The sequence below is a fragment of the Pseudorasbora parva genome, chromosome 4 (assembly GCF_024679245.1).
Source record: "Pseudorasbora parva isolate DD20220531a chromosome 4, ASM2467924v1, whole genome shotgun sequence".
Classification (NCBI taxonomy): Eukaryota; Metazoa; Chordata; class Actinopteri; order Cypriniformes; family Gobionidae; genus Pseudorasbora; species Pseudorasbora parva.
Window position 1 is genome coordinate 57,550,463 of NC_090175.1, and position 18,053 is coordinate 57,568,515.

The window sequence follows — 18,053 nt, forward strand, 5'->3', positions numbered from 1 at the left end:
CGGATTCTACAGTGTGGCAGCTGCAGGCTCCGCCCCCTCAGGCCCCTGTAAAGCCCAGTCTTAATTAATACAAGTTGTTTATCACTCACTGTGCACAGAAATTACATGTTTTATTGAAAGTTTTTTATGAGTCCCTCTTGTATGTGTTGTTAATCGGTGGAACAGCACGTGGACGCTCTAACCAGGGCCATCTGGAGCTCACGTTCACAACGACACAATACAGGAAAATACTTTTTTTTTCCCTTATATATTCGTCAGGGATTACAAAAGAACATTTGAGATGAACGGATTGATCTGAAATGAACAGTTATTTTCATAACATCAGTTATGAATCACATACAGTCACCGAATACGACTCTGTGTTGAAAAACTACAACTCCCATAATGCACACGTGACAGCACCCGGAAGTGCAATATCCACCGAGTCCACGCGCTGTTGTGTTTGAAAATCATGCGCTTGCAGCAGACAGGGTAAGAAACACATTCATTATCATAAAACTTATTATCTAACGTTTAAAATGTATTTCTATTTCAAGTTTAACATCCATAAAGATTACGAGTGTGTGTAGCGACCCCTCCGAGATTGTAGTAACGACGTTACTATAGTATTTTGAAGTATAACGTTACCATGAATGATCTAGATTCACAAACCACGGTATTAATATGATACTGCAAGGTACTTCAGATATAATTATAATACCCTAGTATTATTATTTTACTATGTGTGTCTGCTTTTCTGTGTACCATGTAAACGGCGTGTGTGTGTGTGGGGGGGGGGGGGGTGAATGTAAAAGATATATATATATATATATATATATATATATATATATATATATATATAGTCTATTAATCAGATCAAATTAGATAAAACTAGTTAATATAAATAAATAAAAAGTGGACTAAAATAAATCAAACAAATAAATAAACAATACACTTAACATAGATTTATAGATTTTGAACTGTTTTATTTTAATCATTTTTTATTTTATTTAATCTGTTTACCTATTTATTTTAATCTTATTATTTATTTTTTATTTTCTCTAGACTTTTTGGATGGGTGGATTGATGTTACTCGGCTCCAGACTGCCACCAAATGTTGCATTTTGCTAACCTGTTCAAACATACATCAGCCTGCGTAATTACACTTTTGCAATTAATTATGCCAAACCGCTCGAGCTGTTGGCTGTCAGTATCGCTCAACAACTGGTTCATTATGTTAACTTCACGAACGACATTCAATTCGTTCATGAACTAGATCTCTCGACTCTGAAATATCTCGGTCAGTAAAGGAAGTATTCGTTCACTGAATTCAACAAATCACATCTCATACTCGAACACCTTTGGCTCGAGAATTTTTCATTCTTTGAGTATTTATTAGTGATACAGTGGAAATTAGCATGCTGATTTACGGAGTGCACCTTTACATTTTCTAGTCGTGCCCCTAAAATTTTCAGTTGGGGGCCACTGAGCTCCTAGTAAAAAACTTTAGTCTGATGGATGGATGGATGGATGGATGGGTGGATGGATGGGTGGATGAATGAATGAGTGGAAGGATGAATGGATGGATTGGATAGATAGATGGGTCGATGGATGGATGGGTAAGCAGATGAATTGAAAGTTTGATGGAAAGGTGGCTAGATAGATAGATGGATGGATGGATGGATGGATGAATGGATGGATAGGTAAATGGATTGATAGTTGGATGGATATTAAAGGACCATGGTTTTACCGCAGGACTTGAGCGTGTTTTTTTTACAGCTGTATATAAAGGGCCGAAATGATGGATGGATGGATAGGTAAATGGATTGATAGTTGGGTGAATGGATGGATGGATGGATGGATGGGTGTATAGGTAAATGGATTGATAGTTGATGGATGGGTGGATAGATAGATGGATGAGTGAATGAATAAATAAATGAGTGGATGGATGGATGGATGGATAGGTAAATGGATTGATAGTTGGGTGAATGGATGGATGAATGAATGAGTGGAAGGATGGATAGGTAGATAGATTGATAGTTGGATGGATGGGTGGATAGATAGATGGATGAGTGAATGAATAAATAAATAAATGAGTGGATGGATGGATAGACGGATTGAAGGATGGATTGATTGAAGGATGGATGGATGGAAGGAAGGAAGGATAGATGGATGGATGGATGGATTGAAAGGGATGGATGGATGGATGGATGCATTGAAGGATGGATGGATTGACAGATTGAAGGATGGATGGATGGATTGAAGGATGGATGGATGGATGTATAGATAGATGGGTCGATGGATGGATGGGTAAGCAGATGAATTGAAAGTTTGATGGATGGATGGATGGATGGGTGGATGAATGAATGAGTGGAAGGATGAATGGATGGATTGGATAGATAGATGGGTCAATGGATGGATGGGTAAGCAGATGAATTGAAAGTTTGATGGAAAGGTGGCTGGATGGATGGATGGATGGATGGATGGATGGATGGATGGATGAATGGATGGATAGGTAAATGGATTGATAGTTGGATGGATATTAAAGGACCATGGTTTTACCGCAGGACTTGAGCGTGTTTTTTTTACAGCTGTATATAAAGGGCCGAAATGATGGATGGATGGATAGGTAAATGGATTTATAGTTGGGTGAATGGATGGATGGATGGGTGTATAGGTAAATGGATTGATAGTTGGATGGATGGGTGGATAGATAGATGGATGAGTGAATGAATAAATAAATGAGTGGATGGATGGATGGATAGGTAAATGGATTGATAGTTGGGTGAATGGATGGATGAATGAATGAGTGGAAGGATGGATAGGTAGATAGATTGATAGTTGGATGGATGGGTGGATAGATAGATGGATGAGTGAATGAATAAATAAATAAATGAGTGGATGGATGGATAGACGGATTGAAGGATGGATTGATTGAAGGATGGATGGATGGAAGGAAGGAAGGATAGATGGATGGATGGATGGATTGAAAGGGATGGATGGATGGATGGATGCATTGAAGGATAGATGGATTGAAGGATGGATGGATGGATGGATGGATGGATGGATGGATGTATAGATATTAATGTACCATGGTTTTACCGCAGGGCTTGACGGTGTTTTGTCACAGCTGTGTATCCTCAGCGTGATCCGGCCGCTCGAGTCCAGATGTTTGGATGTTTATTTGACGGAGCGATCGAGCTGAACTGAAGCTCACGTGTCGGAGCGTGTTCGTTCAGACGGATGCTGCTGCATTTATAGACTTCATTAAGACATTGTAAACTTCTCTTCTCTTAATCTTCTTGTTTTCAGAGCTCGCTCGGGGCTCTTAACGTTCACACCATCGAGCGCTCCGGCGTGCCAAAGCTCAGAAAATACAGCCATAAAACCCCAAATCAAGCCGTCTGCGTGTGAAACGACACTTAAAACCAGATTGAGCCCGTCGGAGCTGAGGCCGGTTGGGTTTGGCAGCATGAGGCGTATAAATTCTATTTTGAAACGTGTGGCCACCCAATGAGCACAACTGGACGTGAAATCAAAATTGACAATTGTTATTTTTTATGAAATATTGCACTGTTAAACTCATAATCTTGAGTCAGTATAACTTAATCTCTTCTCTGATGATGAGGGTGGGCTATCTGTCACTCACATGAGATCGACCAATAGCAAACCACAGCCATCCAATCAAATCCCCACAGACACAATCAAGCCACGCCCACATTTGTTTTTTGTTTGAGAAGCTATTCACTCGATTTACGGCACAATGACTTCCCTTTTAATGCCACTTTAAAGTAGGGATGCACCGAATATTCGGCAACCGAAATTATTCGGCCGAAAATAGCCAAAAAAAGCACTTTCGGCATTCGGCCGAATAAGTAAAAAGGCCGAATAATTTTGGCCGAACAATGACGTTTTTAATGACGTGATCAAAAAGTAACCCACGTAGAGTGAGAGCTGCGTGCTTTATGCAGCAAACATGTCAGCAGTGTGGAAGCACTGTTTAGTGCTGAAATTTAGTGCTCATGTCATCGATGAGAAGAGGAACCGACTTTCATGTGAGAAAGCAGAGAAGCTACTTTTCATAAAGAAGAACCTGCCACTTTTCCTGAAGAAGTAGGCTAAGTAGGCTTATGTCTAAGACAGTTATTTATTTGTTGTGGGTTCATCCACATTTTTTGCACTATTCAATGCACATTAGTTGTTGTAGACATACAGAGTTACATTCTTTCAGCAGTCAGTTATAGGCCTAACATAACCTATTCAAGAAGGGGGGCTTCTAAGATGGCCAAATAAAAAAATATTTTTTATTTTACTAATTATTTATTTTAAGTTATGTTGTGCTTAGTTTGTATAATATCTGCTGGAATGTTAAAAAAAAATTCAGTGTTAAATAAATATTTTGAAATTGTATTTTTGTTATTTGATTTATTTCTCTGAAAAGCAACACAAAATAGTAAAAAGCAAATTTTTATTATTTAATTATTGTAATGGTAAAAAAAAATTGCCAAATAAATGGAAAAAATGCGAAACACCGCGTTCGGTATTCGGCCTTCGGTCTTCGGCCAAGCATTTCATTATTATTCGGTTTCGGCTTCGGCCAAGAATTTCATTTCGGTGCATCCCTACTTTAAAGGGTTAATGAATTGACAAGTCAACTTGAGCTTTTTTCCCTTGAGCTTTTGATATATTAAAGGTCATGTTAATATAATAATATCCTGTAAGATTCAGATCTGAAAACTTCCTTGTTAATCTAAGAAAAGCTTTTATAGACACCAGTCCCAGAAAACGATTGTGTGCGCATCTTGATGACATCAAATGATAAAACACGCCCCTACAGAATAATAAGCTTGTCTGATTCAGTAGCCCTGCCCACCGACTAATTTAATTTGGTAGCCCCGCCTATCGACTCATTTAATTCAGTAGCCCTGCCCATCGTCTCATTTAATTCAGTAGCCCTGCCCATCGTCTCATTTAATTTAGTAGCCCCGCCCATTGACTCATTGAATTCAGAAGCCCCGCCCACCGACTCTTCTAATTCAGTAGCCCTGCCCATCGTCTCATTTAATTTAGTAGCCCCGCCCATCGACTCATTTAATTTAGTAGCCCCACCCATTGACTCATTTAATTCAGAAGCCCCGCCCACCGACTCCTCTAATTCAGTAGCCCTGCCCATCGCCTCATCTAATTCAGTAGCCCTGCCCATCGTCTCATTTAATTTCGTAGCCCCACCCATTGACTCCTCTAATTCAGTAGCCCTGCCTACCGACTCATTTCATTCAGTAGCCCCGCCCACCGACTCATTTAATTCAGTAGCCCCGCCCACAGACTCGTTTAATTCAGTAGCCCCGCCCACAGACTCAAGGGATCGCGCTTGCCAGCAGCAATAAACATGGTGAAGAATATAGCAAGATATTGCACTTATACCTGGTTGTGGAAGAACAGTCGCTGCATTAGCTTCCTTCGGATCATAATATTAGGAATGTGTGATACTTAATTTATTTTTAATGAAGTTCCAGCTCACGTGGGGAAGACATTATACATGTGTTCACTTCATTTCACTGCGGAATCGTTTGTAAACAAGTCTCAGGTCGAGCCAGATTGGCAGATATTTTGAGATTAAAACACAATTCTGTTTCTTCTATATTGGATCCGACAGGAGTGGTGCAACACACTTATGTGAGTAAAACATCTTTTTTATATGTTATAGTCCCGGGGCTGTGTGTTTTCTAGACGTGCTACCAAAACATAAGCCCGTCATCAGGCCGTGAATCTCAAATAGAGAAATAATATTCTTTTTAGGTCCCGAGCCGATCACGTAATTTCAGACTCGATCGGAATCGGACATTACCTCCCGAACAGGACTCGGATATATATGTATATTCTCATTCTCAATTTTTTTTTAACACATCAATAGTTATGCGATGGCACAGAGTTAGACCCTTTTAACTCCACACAGAAACAGCAACTCGTGCGGCATAACGTCACTTTTTGTTGTACGCTATTGGTTTAAATCAAGCCTGCAGTACTCCTCTCAGAAACTGAAGCCTCCGCTCCTCCATCACCCCCTGGTGGCCGGTCCCAGTATAGCCGCACCTCTGTGTTTTCTAATGGACGTGAGGCGAACTAAACAATCAAATTACACCTCAAATATGTTTTCCCCAAAGTTAGTTTATGTCATTGAAGGCAGTTATCATCACGATGATTTCATGATCAAGCGTTTGTTTTTAAATAAGTTTAGTTTTAGTTAGTTATTTAATGCTATAAAAACGGGTGTGTGACGTCATGATTGACCGCTGAGATCGACATCTTCTCTGAGTGAAGTTGTCACTGAGGCACTAATGGACTTTTTTCAGGATTTTGGGGAGCAGATTGGAGCTTTAGCTTTAATTTCTACATTTCAATAACTGTTTATTTCACACCAACATAATTAATTGTTCTGCATCTGTGAGAGTGTGGGCGGGCTTTAGATATCGGGACTGTACTTCCTGCTCTCTACTGCGCAACTTCGGGTCCCAGACTTTTTTTATTTATATTTACTGTTGCACTAAAATCCAAAAGTGAAGAATTTGTTATTTATTACTTGATTGTTCAGCCTACCTCACAGAAGTGCTCTGTTTGTTAGCAGAGTTGTTGAATGTTAAAATAAGGTGAATTAAATAAAAAAAATAAGGAACATCCTGGAACGTTTTTTTTTTCACTCTTCTTTCTTTTTTTTTTGATGTATTATAGAAATATTGGATCGGGACTCGGTATCGGCTGATACTGTGTGTGTATGTGTGTGTGTGTGTGTTTACGTGCGGTTCACGCTTATGTCCACCGATCAGGCGGGCCAAGTAATAAAAAAGAATATTCCAATTAATCGCGGGTTCATGAGAAATAAATCATTGTGTTTGTTTGATAAAGAGGTTTAGTGAGCCCTGTGAGAGAATCATTCCGGCGCCGCTTTCAAAACAATCCCTCATGTGAACTGACAGAGCTGAAGCTCATTAAATATGCAAATCTTATCCAATCCTAGCTGTGGGCGTTTACTTCCAAGTCTCCAGTGACACGCCCATCAAACCAGCGTTCAGGAGAGAGCCTCAAAACCAGTGTAGAAAAGAGCCTATTACTGATGAGTTATGATGTTTGTGAATGTAAAACCACACACACGTCATTAGTTGACCTCAGACAACAGTATAATTTTTTTTAAAGCCAGTTCATGCCACTTTAATAACTCATTGGCTTTCCCCATCAGACGCTGTGCTCATGTACCCGACGCCCCTGTACGCTCCGGCCGGCCACGGCTCGTTCTCAGACGTTTATGAGCCCGCGGAAGACTCGTTCCTGCTGATGGACGCTCTGGAGAAGGATGCTGATTGGCTGAAGGGACGCAGGTGACTGTCTCCATTCCTCCGGATGCCGATGTGTGTGTGATGTTCTGATGGTGTGTTGATGTTTTCAGAGCATGTGTGTGTGTGTGTGTGATGTTCTGATGGTGTGTTGATGTTTTCAGAGCATGTGTGTGTGTGTGTGTGTCTGATTTTCTGATGGTGTGTTGATGTTTTCAGAGCGTGTGTGTGTGTGTGTGTGTGTGTGTCTGTGTGTCTGATGTTCTCATGACGTGTTGTCCTGTTTTCAGAGCATGTGTGTCTGATTTTCTGATGGTGTGTTGTTGTTTGCAGAGAGTGTGTGTGTGTGTGTGTGTGTGTGTGTGTGTGTGTGTGTGTGTGTGTGTGTGTGTGTGTGTGTGTGTGTGTGTGTGTGATCTGATGACGTGTCGATGTTTTCAGAGCGTGCGTGTGTTTGTGTGTGTGTGTGTCTGATCTGATGGCGTGTTGGTTTTCAGAGCGCGTGTGTGTGTCTGATGACATGTTGATGTTTTCAGAGCGTGTGTGTGTCTGGAGGTCGGCAGCGGCTCCGGTGTCGTATCGGCGTTCCTCGCCTCTGTGCTCGGGTCTGAAGTCTTATATCTGTGAGTATAGAGCAATCATGTCAGCAGTTTCCAAAAATGAAAGTCAGTTTCTGGCTGAACCGACTAGGGCTGATCAATGAGTGAAGTTTGCATCGTTCTTCTTCCATTTTAGGCTAGTGACAATGCCCCCAAATTTTTGAGATACCCCTACCGGAGGTAGAACCAAACCCAACAATGTTTTTCCTCCTCTCTAAGGTCTCCCATTTATGAAATGGATTCTTGGCTAAAAATATTTTACTGCTAAGATTGTTAAATTAACAGATATTGTTATACACCCCAAAACCAAAAAGGGACTAAAATATAGCCTGTCCGTATGGGAGTTAAGGCATATAAACTAATGCAGATCAATCACACAAGCTCTGAGAGCTTTGAAACTTGACATGTTTGTAGTCAGGAAGTTGAGTTAACTGCTAGAAAAGACTGGATGTGAATATATTGATGTATGGAATAAATAGAGACATATAAACACATACCTAAAATAACCGGACATGCACAAATTGAATATCTATACAGAATGTTTTCATTTACTTTATGGTTGCTTAGCCAGGGATTGTCATATAAACACATATGATGGCTTGTTGGAAAGGTGAGGTTGTGCTGAATCCAGCAATACCAAATATGAAAATATAGCATGACAAATCAGGGTATTCCTTTACTCAATGTATGAGGTGTCTAAAATGAATGGAAATGGAACACTAGCATAATTTAGTAGGCCTACAAAGCCCATTATCAGTGGTGAGAAGAATGTTGAGAAATTCAAATATGAGATACATCTAATAATGAAACATTTCATATGGCACCTTGTACTATATGGAAACAAAGACTGAAATCGAAAGATAACACGTTACCATAGCACAAACAGGAGACTCGGAGTCAGGATAGCAGTTTGACTTTAATGAGCCTTTTAATAGAACTATAACTTAATATCACACAATACAAATTAAATTACTGTCTTAAATCAAACAAATGGCAATCTAACTAAACAAACACTCCACGGGGGAATGAGCCCTGTCTTCTCAGGCTGTTTTTTTTCTAGTAGCAACCATTTGGAACATGAACTGCTTTTGGTAGCCATTCTTAGGTCAGCCCCTCATGATGTTACAACTGCAACACACCACTGTCACTCATCCACATTGTCATCAGTGACAAAGTTGGTCATATTTGGACAGTCTGGGAAAGGGCAAGAGCAAAACTCTGTGCAGGTCAAGCCCACTGAAAGACACTGGCATTTGGTGGCATCATTGCAGTTTCCATCTTTACAGTAGAGGTGGGTGATGTCTCTAACTTCTTTAGGTGCTGGTGCCTTCTGTAACATCACAGGTTCAATACACCCATCTTCTCTGAGCCTCCATCCTCTACCAACTGGGTTCCAGAGAAGAGGTTTGGCCAGGTGGCTGTGGCGCCACACTGCTGTTTGGTACAAAGCTCTCAGCATGTTGCTGGAAGGCATCTTCTGTTGGGGGTAGATTTGCTGCTGACAAATCTGTGGTAGATGCTAGTGTGTACCTCAGCTCATCCAGGTTGGTGCAAGGATGCCCATCCACCTTTTTCTTTTGGCCATACAGGAGGAGGGCATACCTTCTTGCCACAGGCAAAGCCGCTTCCAGGCTACCAGAGAGTCCAAATTTGTTCATTTCCTGTAACTCACAAAGATGGGTCTTCAGTCTTGTGAGGGCAGTGGCCTTCCCAATTCTGTACAAACTGCTTGTGGTGTCACAACCCGTGAGGGCGTGGCATGCAGGTAAACACTCACAAAGCACTGCTCCAAGCTTCTGAGCGATCGAACAGATAGGGACAAATCTTTCCTTAAGGCCATGTCCCGAGTGCATTAACACTACTGAGGATCCAAACATCCCTTTGCTTGAATAGTACAGAAGCAAAACGAGTACATCTGTATCATCACATTTGACAATTAGACGAGAATGTGACTATGCAAGGTGTATTGCATGTAACACCAGCCTCGTGTCAGCCTCCTCTTGGTCACTGTAAAGGTCTTTCAAGCAGTCAATGCCTGACTTGCTAACACTCCTGACCTCCTGACCATTTTCAAAGCCACCTGCCAAGATGACAGTGTTCAGTGTTCCAGTGTTCCCATTGGCCCAGTCCTGGTGATGTGGGTGCTGACAAAGCTACATAAGCCCCGTTTCCACCAAAATTACCCGGAACAATTTGTACCAGGAACTTTTTTACAGGAACTTTTCTCCCCCCCAGACCTGCAGCTGTCTGCGTTTCGACCGCGATAAAGTTCCGAGAAGATTAGGCAAATTTAGTCCGGTGATGTAGGACTGCGCGCGACTGCTCCTCCAAATCAGTGAAGGACATGTAATCATTTTGTGTGTACCGATTGAAAGATTTAGTGAACTGTTTACATGAGACGTTATCTAAACCGATCTGGTGTTTACATGTGATGACTTTCAATCGCAATCATTTTGTCACATGCAGTTTGTCTGCCGCACCAAAAATGTCAACGCTGTTTTCTCCAGCAGCTGGAGTGTGTTTACTGTAGCCATAGCAACTCTTAACGGCCACCAGGACTAATACAGTATTATTTATAGCTATCTGTTGTAAAGTGTAATAATCATCTCAGAAAAAAAAAAATTCTGTCAGGCGCAGTTAAAGTAAAAACTGCCTGGGGCAATATACGCTGTGTCATTACTCCAACATTATCTTCATAACTTACGAAATAAAAAGTTTACCCCTCAGAAAAATGAGCTTTCCTCTCTTGTCAACATGAGCGCGGCGCGCGCCGTCACGTCATGTAAGGACACACACTTAAAAGTAATCGGTCAGGTCGTTTACATGGTGAAAAAAAATGAATAACGAGTATGGAAGAGATTCAAGCTTTGCTGCTTTTGCTGGTTATGTATAGGTTTACTAAAGAGGTAATTAACAACGACAGAAAAGAGCACTAATATGCAGATTCAGCAGCATGCAGCTGCAGCATATTCAGAAAGCTTGTAAAGCTAGATTTAAAATGACAATGTATATTATTATCAGCTATTACGGACATTGAACGTGAGATGGCTGAGACGAGCGCGCGCCACCAGACAGAGAGCAAGACTGATATTTACTGAACGCAGAACGAACCTCGCAAAAGACTTTTAAAAATGCCGGTTGAACTGCGTGAGCTCAACCAATCAGCATGTTCAGCGCCCAAGTCCCGCCCTCGAAAGTTCCTGAACTTTGAAAAAGTACTACCTCGCGAGCAGGGCCGTTTGGAGGGGGAAATATTTACCCAGAACTTCATTTATACCCTGGTTCCTGCGGTCTAAACACACGAAGTACCACCCAAAGTTCCTGGGTAAAGTTCCTGTGGTGGAAACGGGGCTATAGAGCAGCCTTGTTTCCACTGATTCTGAGGTATTTTCTGTAGTTTGGAACACTTGTTTGTCCTGTGATGATGTGTGTTTGTCTGCTGGTGTGAATTGTGCCTCTTCTTTGTCTTTCAAGATCTTTGACGGAGTGTTGGTGGTCATATCTATCAAACACTATAACGACACAGCTGTTACCTTCCTTTCCCATTAAAGTTGCGATCTTTTTCCAGACACACTCACCCAGGTCATTGAACGTTTGAAAGGCTGAATCATTGAGACTCTGTAGAAGAGCCATGCCATCAATGATATATGCTGATGGTTCTTTAACATTTGGCAGCTGCGTGCGCGCGTGCGTGTGTGTGTGTGTGGGAGACGAGACCCGCCCACTTTTTAAGACCAATAATATTGGACCCACTCACTTTTATCGTCTCTAATTCAGCGAGTCTGTTTACCTATCCCTAACCGGGAAACACTTATTAAACACTTTATTTCTACTTTTCTAATATTTTCTCCGTTTTTATTGAAAATAAATCCGATCTGATGTGTGATGGCTAAAGGGAGTAGAGTGATTGTGGCAAAAGGGGGATTGGAACCTCTGATCGATTTGTGTCTAAACTTGATGCCATGCGTTTCTCACCCCTACACTATAGCCACGGTAAATAACTCGGTGATTTCCGTAATTTAGTCTGGCCCAATCAATCGTTTAGTAAACAGCGGTATATTTGAATTTACTGTAAATGGCATCTAACGTTACCCACTTTTGATTTGCTGCCGACGCCCATGATAGCAGCCCATAGAACCTTATGGTAAAATCTTGTGAAATTTGGCAGACCGATAGAGGACAGTATAAACTGTCACCATACCAAATTTGGAGTCTCTAACTCAATCCCTCTAGCGCCACCAACTGTCCAAAGTTGCACTTATGTTTTGTACTTTTGAACTGTAAGGGCTACAAACAAAATTAATTTTTTTCTCTGATTGGCTGAAGACGATTTTCCGTCATGAAACTTTTCCTGCCAAATATACTTTTTTGAACTCGGACGTATTAACTCTATTCTGGCCTCTTCATCAATGATTGTAGAGCCGCTGTAGTGAGATGGGCTTTGTAACGACGTCTTTAGTGCCTTTATGGGTCTTGAGAGAGGAAATGACATTGGTGTCAATGAAGGCCTTTCTGAGCCATCGGATTTCAACACTAATATCTTCATCTGTGTGTGAAGATGAGCGGAGGTCTGACGGCTGGCCAACCACATTAGGGAGAGTCATTATTGGCTGAATTTACATTTTTTGGTGAACTGGCCTTTTAAAATTGTCTCCAAATGTCTGCTGCCAGCTTCCTTGTGTGCCTGTGTTGTGTTTGGCCCTGATGATTGCTGCTTGCAGCTGTAGTTGGTTGTGTTATTGTGTTGTGTAAAGCTGACTTGACTTGTGTTGTGTTTGTTGTGCAGCTGCACTGATGTGAATCCTGCGGCTGCGCAGTGCACACTTCAGACGTCTCAGCGAAACCTCATCCAGCTTCAGCCCGTCGTCACAGACCTGGTGAGATCCGCAGACATGATACTATCAAAAATAGTATTTTTGTCTTGTTTTTAGTCAAAATATCTAAAAATTCTTACGTTAAGAAACATTTACTAGACAAGTAAAAGTTATTGTCTTGTTTTGGGAAAAATAACTCAAAATGAAGAGAGTTTTTGCTTAAAATAAGATAAATAATCTGCCAATGGGGTGAGAAAAATAATCTTGTTTTCTGTTTGAATTAAGATTATTTTTCTCACCCCATTGGCAGATTATTTATCTTATTTTAAGCAAAAACTCTCTTCATTTTGAGTTATTTTTTTCCCAAAACAAGACAATTACTTTTGCTTGTCTAGTAAATGTTTCTTAATGTAAGATAATATAATTGGAAGCCACATTGGTTTTATTGCACATATTTTTGTATGTATTGGTGGTTTAATGTGATGGACATTAGAAATATCTTTCCTCATTTTTTGTCACTAAAAAGCTGTTTTAAGAATCTTTTTTTATATATTTGGACTAGAAACAAGAAAAAAATACTAAGTAAGAAAAGCATTTTTTCAGTGTAGTCAAAGCTGTGAATTACTTCTGCACAATATTGGAACATCGCATAAAAATATTTCGAATAAAGCAGTTTTTGTCCCATGTGTTCAAGAGAACAAAATCAACTCAGAATATCAATACTGAAGTGACGAGAATAGTTTTTATGCTACACTACAGCGTGTTATTTCTGCTCGTGTGTGTTGGGTTTAAATTGACATACTTAAATAACAAAAACTAAATAAACTAAAACTATATAGATAATACTTATAAAAAATATGTAAAAAAAATAACAATAAAAATGACAACAAAATACTAGTAAAGTTATAAAGCAAAATTAAAAAAATTAACAATCGCCATTATCAATGATAAATTAAAATTTATAATCCTACGACTATATGAAATCCCCTACGGATTAATCCAATCACAAGTGTTCAAGGATTAATATTGCCTCACGCCCGTTTCACACACACTCGTTTGCAGTGCGGTTGAATTATTTTCCGTACCCATGTTAACGGATTACAGTGAGTCTATGTTTTGCTGTGCTGGATGCGCTGAATTAAAGTGGCAGTGCTTTGTTCGCATTAAAATAAACATTGATGTGCAAATCTAGTGATTTCACCACAGATGCGTATAATTTGATGGTTTCGTGGTCATGGCTTTTTTTTGCCTCTATTAAAGCAAGGAAAACAACATCATACCTGCATTTAGATAAATAATGAGACGTAGTGGATAGCACTCGTCCTTCCTCTTTTCTTGGAGATGGAAAAACAAAGTTATTATTGACCTGCTGAGTTTCTTGTAAAAAAAAAATCTAAACATTTACAAAATAAAAGAGATGATTTTTTTTGTCTGTTGTAATGTTTGTGATTTTAACATTGCATAGGCCCCTATTTGTTTAAATGTTTGCCACTTGCGTTGCGTGACCAATATATTATGGAAGCCCGTTTTCGCCACTAAATAAAAGTAATTGCGACTTTTTATCTCAGAAATCTAGCTTTATATCACACAATTGCGAGTTTATATCTCAATTCGGACTTTATAACACTCAATTGTGAGGAAAAAAGTACGAATTAGAAGATAAAAAGTTGCAATTTTTTTTTTTGTGGCAGAAACGGGCTTCAATAATATATAAATCTAAAGGCAATATATAAAGTAATTAGAATAACTGAATAAAGCATTTTTTATATTTAGTGCATTTAAACGTGACATCTATGAAAGTGTGTATACGAGATAATTGCAATGATGACAAGCCATGTTTAGTAGCCTAACAACTACTGTTTTATTATTTAAAAATTTGAAATAATATTAATAGCCTAAATTAATGTTGTGTCTCACAGGTCCAGTGTCTCTTGCCGAGGCTCGATGGAAAAGTGGACGTGCTGGTGTTCAATCCGCCGTATGTCGTCACGCCGTCAGAGGAGGTAAAAATGACCCGGTGTGAAGTCATGTGATCAGAGTCATTAAAGGGATAGTTGACCCCTAAATGAGCCTGTGATGTTTATCTGCTGACCCCCAGGGCTTCATAGGTGTGTTTGTTTCTTCAGGAGAACACAAATGAAGATGTTTAACTCAGCCGTTGCTCGTGTAATGCGTGTCAATGGGGTGTATTTCTATGAGAGTAAAACACACACAGACATACGAATCCATATTAAACCCTGCGGCTCATGGAGACACACTGATGTCTTAAGACACGAAACGATCGCTTTCTGTCAGAAACACAACAGTATTTGTGTTATTTTACCTCATGTAGTATTCGAATCTCATCTAGTGTTCCCATCGACATTACTTCTGCTGGAGAAGGTCAAAATACGTCGTGATCATGGATAGCCACATATATTTATATAGATGCCTCATTCGACCGATCCACACAGGCACTAATGAGGCATCTATGTAAATATATCTATGATCACACCGGTATTTTGACCTTCTCCAGCAGAAGTAATGTCGTTGGGAACACTAGATGAGATTCGTCTGATATGAGGTAAAATAACACAAATACTGTTGTGTTTCTGACAGAAAGCGATCGTTTCGTGTCTTAAGACATCAGTGTGTCTCCACGAGCCGCAGGGGTTAATATGGATTCGTATGTCTGTGTGTTTTACTCTCATAGAAATACACCCCATTGACATGCATTACACGAGCAACGGCTGAGTTAAAAATCTTCATTTGTGTTCTCCTGAAGAAACAAACACACCTATGAAGCCCTGGGGGTCAGCGGATAAACATCACAGGCTCATTTAGGGGTCAACTATCCCTGTAAGTTTGATGTGACTGTAGGCGTGTTTGTTTTCTGCTCAGGTGGGCGGCCGCGGGATCCAGGCGTCCTGGGCTGGAGGGAGACGCGGAAGAGAAGTCATGGACCGATTCTTTCCCATAATTCCACAGCTGCTCTCAGATCACGGGCTGTTTTATCTGCTGACCGTGTCTGATAATGACCCAGGTGTGTGTGTGTGTGTGTGTGTGTGTGTGTGTGATGATCAGACTCACATCAGTAATCTTCACACACTCACGTTATAATCTGTGTTGTCCCTTCTAGAGGAGATCGTGTCAGATAATTGTGTGTGTGTGTGTGTGTGTGTGTGTGTGTGTGTGTGTGTGTGTGTGTGTGTGTGTGTGTGTGTGTGTGTGTGTGTGTGTGTGTGTGTGTGTGTGTGTGTGTGTGTGTTAGTGTTGTCAAAAGTACCGACCGCGATACCAAATCGGTACTGAAATGTTAAAAATATGACCCTTTGAGCGCTGTTGAGCGGAATCGTAAAGACCTCTGACTGGCCATTGTGCTCACGTGCTCATCAAATAGGTCTATGATTGGCTACTTTGATCAGCGCTTCACAAACATGTTGTAAAAATACATCAATGATGCTTTTCACGGAGCGCTTACACAGATACACACAGAGCGTTTGAATGTAGGTGTCTATCAGCCTACCGGTCCGCTGGTCGACGCCTGCTTGTGCTTTCAAACGCTCCTGCTCCTGCTTTCAAAACACTTTCAAACACTTCCGTGTTGTTTCAAACCGCTGCCGTGCGTTGATCATTGTAGCCAATCACAGGCACATCCGATGAGCGTGTGAGCACAATGGCCAGTCAGAGGTGTTTAGGATTACAGCTCAACAGCGCTCGAAGCGTCACATTTTTAACATTTCAGAACCGATTTGGTATCGTGGTCGGTACTTTTGACTGTGTGTGTGTGTGTGTGTGAGAGAGATCTTCAGACTCTCATCAGTGTCTTCACACACTCAGGTTATGATCTGTGCTGTCCCTTCTAGAGAAGATCATATCAGATAATGACGTGTGTGTGTGTGTGATCTTCAGACTCTCATCAGTATCCTCACACACTCAGATTATGATCTGTATCTTGTTTCGTCTCTTCTAGAGGAGATCGTGTCCCTGTTGGGGAAGTCTGGGCTGAATGGACTCGAGTGTTTGACTCGTCAGGCTGGACGAGAAAAGCTTTCTGTGCTGCGCTTCAGTAAAAGTGACCAAACGTCCTGAAGAGCAGATGAAGAGTAAAACACCGCAGAGGCTTCGTCAGTCACGCTGCAAAAAAAGCTCTTCTTACTCAGTATTTTTGTCTTGTTTTTAGTCCAAACATCTAAAAATTCTTCAAACAAAAGTATTTACTATTTTCTTGTTTTGGAAAAAAAAATAACTCAAAATGAAGAGAGTTTTTGCTTAAAATAAGATAAATAATCTGCCAATGGGGTGAGAAAAATAATCTTGTTTTCTGTTTGAATTAATAATTTTTCTCACCCCATTGGCAGATTATTTATCTTATTTTAAGCAAAAACTCTTCATTTTGAGTTATTTTTCCCCAAAACAAGACAATAATTTTTACTTGTCTAGTAAATACTTCTTGTTTTAAGACTTTTTATATGTTTGGACTAGAAACAAGACAAAAATACTAAGTAAGAAAAGGTGTGTGTGTGTGTCTTCTGTTTCATTCCATCAGTTTAACTCAGACTAGCATGTGTTTATAGAGAGGTTTAGCCGCTCTTACTGAGACTCAGAGCAAAGGGTTTTACCCAGAATGCCTCTGTAACCAATCAGGATATTAAACATGACTGTTTTTTACATTTTTAAAGCTACATTTTTAGATAAACTCTATAAAACTAAGAGGGGAAAAAAGGTGTATTTTCAGATTTTATGTATACATACATGCATAGAAAATCAGAAGTGTTTGGGTAACATTTAGTAAGTGCCGATTAATAGTGAATAATAATATAATGTATAACGCTCTGACGGAAACAAGGTGGCGCTGTTGAGACTCTTACAGCCTCATGAGGAGAGAACGCAGTTATGGATTGTAGTTTAATATATTGATCAAATTTAAGAATTAAATATGAAAGATGAAGCATATATATATAATGTATTTAATCATTTTTATTTTTGCGTTCATAAAGGGAAAAAAATATAAATAAATATGCAGTTTATTCAGACCATTGAGCCCTGACATTATATATATATATATATATATATACAATATATGGGTGATTAATGGTTATATGATGTGATTAATTGTGATGTATACCCAGTACCATTTTATATATATATAAAATATATATATTGGTACAATAACTACAGCTTTCAAAACACACAAACATGACGTCTTGCATTTTTTCCCCACAAAAGTTACATTTTACACACAAAAAAATAAAACTGAAAAAGTGTCAATATAAACACTTAAAACTAAAAAGAGAAAAATGTTGGGTATATTAACTGATTTCATCTTTTTATTAAGTATTTCTATAGCTTTT

General features: G+C 39.8%; 1 protein-coding gene across 1 annotated transcript; it reads left to right on the top strand.

Moving 5' to 3' along the window:
- The first annotated feature begins 324 nt into the window (after positions 1-324).
- n6amt1 (N-6 adenine-specific DNA methyltransferase 1) lies at positions 325-16,953 on the top strand. The gene is made up of 7 exons (XM_067442879.1): positions 325-471; positions 7,214-7,352; positions 7,844-7,930; positions 12,693-12,783; positions 14,640-14,723; positions 15,601-15,742; positions 16,673-16,953. Exons 2-7 carry the CDS (start codon positions 7,225-7,227, stop codon positions 16,789-16,791), a joined length of 651 nt encoding a protein of 216 aa, XP_067298980.1. The 5' UTR covers positions 325-471; positions 7,214-7,224; the 3' UTR covers positions 16,792-16,953.
- The last annotated feature ends 1,100 nt before the right edge of the window (positions 16,954-18,053 follow it).